The sequence below is a fragment of the Triticum urartu genome, chromosome 1A (assembly GCF_056163025.1).
Source record: "Triticum urartu cultivar PI428250 chromosome 1A, HENAU_Tu73, whole genome shotgun sequence".
Classification (NCBI taxonomy): domain Eukaryota; kingdom Viridiplantae; phylum Streptophyta; class Magnoliopsida; order Poales; family Poaceae; genus Triticum; species Triticum urartu.
In genome coordinates this window covers 468,075,603-468,080,502 of record NC_141873.1, presented here as the reverse complement: position 1 = coordinate 468,080,502, position 4,900 = coordinate 468,075,603, and the positions used below count along the sequence as shown (strand labels likewise).

At 41.5% G+C, this 4,900-nt stretch overlaps 1 protein-coding gene across 3 annotated transcripts; it reads right to left on the bottom strand.

Annotated features, from left to right (window-relative positions):
* Nucleotides 1-239: 239 nt before the first annotated feature.
* LOC125519694 (protein LIKE COV 2) lies at nt 240-4,900 on the bottom strand. 3 transcript variants are annotated; one of them, XM_048684424.2, is made up of 8 exons: nt 4,637-4,900; nt 3,654-3,706; nt 3,463-3,572; nt 2,764-2,931; nt 2,235-2,332; nt 1,257-1,383; nt 655-789; nt 240-544 (listed from the first exon to the last, which is right to left on the bottom strand). In XM_048684424.2, the coding sequence occupies exons 1-7, from the start codon at nt 4,754-4,756 to the stop codon at nt 683-685; spliced, it is 783 nt and encodes a 260-aa protein (XP_048540381.1). In that variant the 5' UTR covers nt 4,757-4,900; the 3' UTR covers nt 240-544; nt 655-682. The 3 variants fall into 3 exon arrangements, with proteins under 3 accessions (XP_048540381.1, XP_087381915.1, XP_087381918.1); XM_087525789.1 differs by having other exon boundaries at nt 3,463-3,706; XM_087525792.1 differs by having other exon boundaries at nt 240-534; nt 3,463-3,706.

Below are 4,900 nucleotides of genomic sequence, written 5' to 3'. Positions count from 1 at the left end.
TCTCCTCAAAGTTTTACCAAATAATTTGTCAAGTGAGGGTACATAATTCACTGGGCAAAAGTTTGCCAAGCAAATTGTCGCCCATGTTTGGTAGGGCAAAGCTCACAGGTCACTTAACCAACAAGCGCACAGATAGGACGACGAGAAACTCCAGGCAGGTGCCTGGTGGATTTGTCCCTCATCCCAGACCACACGTTGGGGTAACACGTTTATCCTTCTGACGAAACAATGCGATAGCATCAATCAAAAGTTAAAAAAAATTAACCTGTCTCAGTTTAAGTTACATTGTACTCTAATGACCTAACATGAGTAACTAAGCACTCATTCTGTGAGCACATCAGAACCACAAACCATTATCAGTAATCTCAGTACAGTGTGCTGCGCGACTATCATCAGCACCCCACTTTAATTTCTAACCCGCCTAATATACAACCGGTGTTTTACTCCATCGCACAGTCCTTGTGTTCCAGCTTCTAATCTACAAATTGTACATCAGATGTAGCATCGTCCACAACTTTGGCGTTCCTTTAGTAGCTGTAAACATCTACAAAGGTTAAATGTCAATGCCTACACGAACTTAGGCCAGTGATCAGAAATCTAGGTTCAGTCGCAGCCCACATGGCCTGGAGGACAGGGGAAGTTCTTCGACTATACCTGAGATATGCTGGCGATATTGTAAGCCTCAGACAGTCATCATTCTGCTTAAACGGGTGCCCTCGTTCTTATCAGGGGCAGGTCCTAGCGCTGTGATCACCTGTGGCATGGTCATTCCTCCAGAAACAATTATTTCTGTAGAGAGCATAATAGCAGAAACATAAGATTAGAAATCCAGGTGATATAGCAAGAATGCTACTCCCTCCGTTCACAAATATAAGATGATCTAACTTTTTTCTGAATCGGATGTATATAGACACGTTTTAATGTGTTTGTTCACTGATTTCAGTTCGTATGTAGTCCATATTGAAATATCCAAAACATCTTATACTTGCGAACGGAGGGAGTTATTAAAAAGACTATCATATCAAACTTAATGACCACAATAAGAGACATGCCCTCAAAATAAGCTTATGCTGGATTGAGATGTTACAAATAAACTGCCAGCAAGAAAATAACAAGAACAGCATATAGTATTCGCAAGTGCTGATAGGGTTTAGCATTTAAAGGAGCTGCTATAGAAGGCATTGAATTATTCTCTTTTGAACAGAACAGTGGAAATGATAAGGAGCTTAAAAGGGGATCATCAAAATAACACCAACCTATCCCTTCTCGAATGGACAGATTGGGCCTTATAATTTCCGCAGAGTTCACCAAAAAGATATCACCAATATATAGATGATTGGTTGGCACATAGACACTACACAGTTCTTCATCACCTTTGTCAGTCTGCAATGTAATGATAGATGATTACATCAGAATCCAACAAAAACAAAGTATATTGGCTCACCATAACATGCTAACCATGTGGACATAGACAATTAGGTATCACATAGTTCATCACTTCTGTTAGTGTTGATCCTGGACAAAACAGCAGAAAACAAGAAAGGACAAATGCCCCTTGACTCTTTGTAGCAGTTGTCCTTAATCTAACTTGATAAATAATTCTTCACGCCATTTTCTAGAGCTCAAGACCTGAAGTACCGTAGGTTTTGACACGTCCTATGATTGATTGGACATGCTTAGTTTTGTTCTTATTTGGCCTTATGCAACTTACCAGCAAATAATCTTTGAGACGGAGCCAAGTGAGTCTATTATTTGGCCTTGTGACTCTAATGTGTAAATGCCCCCCATAAACTTGAAGCAGCTCTAGCCGGCCTTTTCAGGGTTTACACAACAAATTTATGTACGAGAGAGGAGTGACTGATTTAAACCACCTTATATAGAGATTATAGGTTAATCCGGATAAGTTGACTACTAAGATAAGCCCAGCCAGGCCACACTAGGCTTGGTCTTGATTATTTTCGGTGAATCTTTACACTCTTGAGATTTAAAAGGGTTTAGATGTCACAAATCACAACTAATGGGTGACACTTTCCTGAAAGTGAACTATTTCATGCATGAGGCAACACAGAAAAAGAGCACACACAAGTACGGTGTGAATCTTTGTGTAACTTATGAAAATTATCAAATCAATATTCTTAAAAGCATATAAATGAGTAAATTATCTTGAGTGAAGCATTCAAATTCGGTTGATGCCGTCAATCCATCTGTAGAAAGCGATTTGCATAAACAAGTACCTGAAGAATCATGCTCGATGTTATGAATCCAAATGCGTATTCACCAGCACGGGGATGGCTAATTATTGCCACTTCTTTAAATGCTGCTGTATTTTGATCTGTCAAATGAATAAAATGTATTATAAGATTTTTTTTTCTGGTTGGGCAGAAGGAACTACAAGTAAGTTGGAACATAAAGATTTCAACCAAACCAGTTTGTCAATGATGTGGTGCATAGAAACAGCAAACACGCTGTTGTCGCAACATTCATATGGTCTTCATGTGGATTATCCTATTAACTTCATAAGCTCATGTAACTTGAAGAAAAACTAGTGGCCTATAAATGTGTTTCTTTGTGAAGTACTGGTACTTATATAATGTTTTACCCGACTAAGAAGTTATGGGTTTGTATATATATACGCCATCCACTGACACTTCTCTTCAAGAAACAGTTATGCACTAACAATGAAAATCATACATGACAGAAATTTAAGAAAGAACGAACATAGTTGTCAGATATTCTGGAGCACTTCAGATGATCATAAATTACCTGGTGAAACAGCAGTACTAACTTGCTTTGATGCAGAATATATGTGCCTTACAAATGGCATTTTCTTTATAAACCATTCTCCAACCCAGAAGACAGTTGAGCCCACCCATGATGACACAAATATTCCAACAATAAATATGAATACCAGAGATGTCACAAACCCAAGGCCTGGAATCAAGAAAAATTGTAGTACTCAGTATAGAGCAAATCATGAATATTTGTCAGTAGAACTGAGTAATGACAGTTTGTTTTTAATAGCCTGAGGCTGCTTTTTCCTCATGTACTCAATGATTTCAAAGGATCTCAGTAACTGGCACCATCAGGAGCTCGGTACCATTTTTTCCATCGTACAACTAACGAGAGCAGTATATATAAACTAAATAGCCTTAGCAGTCCCACAGAAACAAGCACATCTCTCTGAACTCAAATTTGCATGTGATAGATCCTTTTGGAGATTAAATCTAGATCAAACACAAGCAAGGAGCCAACGGAGAAAAAAAAAAGTAGGCTAACTAAGTCTGCACCACTATATGGCATACAAATAGAGTAAATATGTACTCCCTCTGTAAAGAAATATAAGAGCGCTGTGATCTAAGCGCTCTTATATTTCTTTACGGAGGGAGTATTACTGTTTGTCTGATACTACAATTTTACCATGACCAGCAAGTGGCTAGACATAAGTATTTGTGGAACAAGTACCAAATACATCGACTCCAAGCTTTGCATAGAGTGGACTGAAGAATCCATCAAAAAATCGAATAAACCACCAAGTGATGAAGAATGTCACAGCCATTGGGAAAATAACTACACTGCAAACAAGAAAGAGAATATTAGGCATGGATAATTTACAGGTCTTGCAACTTCTATGAATCAGTTCCTGCAAAGCATACCATCCAGTCATAAATTTTCTTGACACCCAGCTTTGAAGGACCGCAAAGCATGCCTATTGAATTAGCAGGTTAGGTATGAAATAACTATCTTGAAAAGATATAGCATAGCATGCAAAGAAAGTAGAGCTCATTCAGGTAAAATGAGAGAACAGAACAAGAACGTACAGTAACAATGCTGGGTCCAAGTGTTGTCTACTTTGATCGAACAATCTTTATGCTCTGGTGCCTAAGAACCGATGGTTGACTAAACGACACTTCAAGATGGAAAATATGTAGAGATAACCAAAATATTTAAGTAGTATGATCGCCCAGAAGGATGCTGTCAAATTTTAGTGTCAGTTCATGGGTTTGGGGTTCCAAAGACCTAATACTACGGGGCAGTGAACTAATTGCAGTTGTCAAATTCCTGTTGTTCGTTGCATTTGCATATTCTCCAACAGAAGTATAGCCTGCAGCCAGTACTCATGCATTTGCTATTTATGAGAATAAAGCAAATGCGTATACCTCATGAACAAACCAAGCAAAGTGTTATAGGAGGTCATTCAGACACATGCAAGATGACGACATCTAAACTTGATTAAATTCACTTTTGCCGGGTTATAAAACCTGCACCGTGCATCCTGAATAGTAGGTTTGTTGAACACAGGCATCTGGCCGGAGCTCCGCAGTAACACAAGTACCTCTACCTCCAATAGGACTCGCACTGACACTGATGCAGTCAATTTGTCGGACTGTTTACGGCGTAGACATCTGACCAACAGCACACAATACGCATGACGAAACAAGCGAACCTCCAATGCAACCATGGAAACCTTAAAGTCAAGCTCGGTGACAACCCCAGAAGGCATGCAGAAGCCTCGGATTCGATCAAACGGGGAGGCGCGGCCAGATCCGAGCAAGCAACCAGAAGGGTTTCGGCAGCTCTAAGCCCCACCGCGTCGGGGGGACTACAGGCGGTATTAAGGCAGATCGATCCGCGCTACCTGGCGGGTGGAGGTGGCCGGCGAGGTGGGGCGCGGCGGCGACTTGACGGGGTCCTCGGGGTCCGCGGGCTCCGGCGCCTGGCCCATGGGCACGGCGACGTACTCCTTCTCCTCCGGCATTGCGGCGGAGGGGTCGAGGCGGGCGGGAGGGGAGGAGGAGGACGACGGCGACGGTTTCGGTAGCTAGTGTGACGGCAGCAGCTGCAGCGGAAAGTGGAGGAGGCGGTTGGTGGCGGAGTCCGCGGGGGAAGGGAGGGAGGGAGG

Excerpts from the sequence above, each read along its gene's own strand:
- LOC125519694 (XM_087525789.1), bottom strand. The coding sequence starts at position 4,756 with ATGCCGGAGGAGAAGGAGTACGTCGCCGTGCCCATGGGCCAGGCGCCG. Across the intron at positions 1,384-2,234 it reads CATCGAGCATGATTCTTCAG|ACTGACAAAGGTGATGAAGA; the intron begins GTACTTGTTTAT and ends ATTACATTGCAG. Across the intron at positions 790-1,256 it reads GTCCATTCGAGAAGGGATAG|AAATAATTGTTTCTGGAGGA; the intron begins GTTGGTGTTATT and ends TGCTCTCTACAG.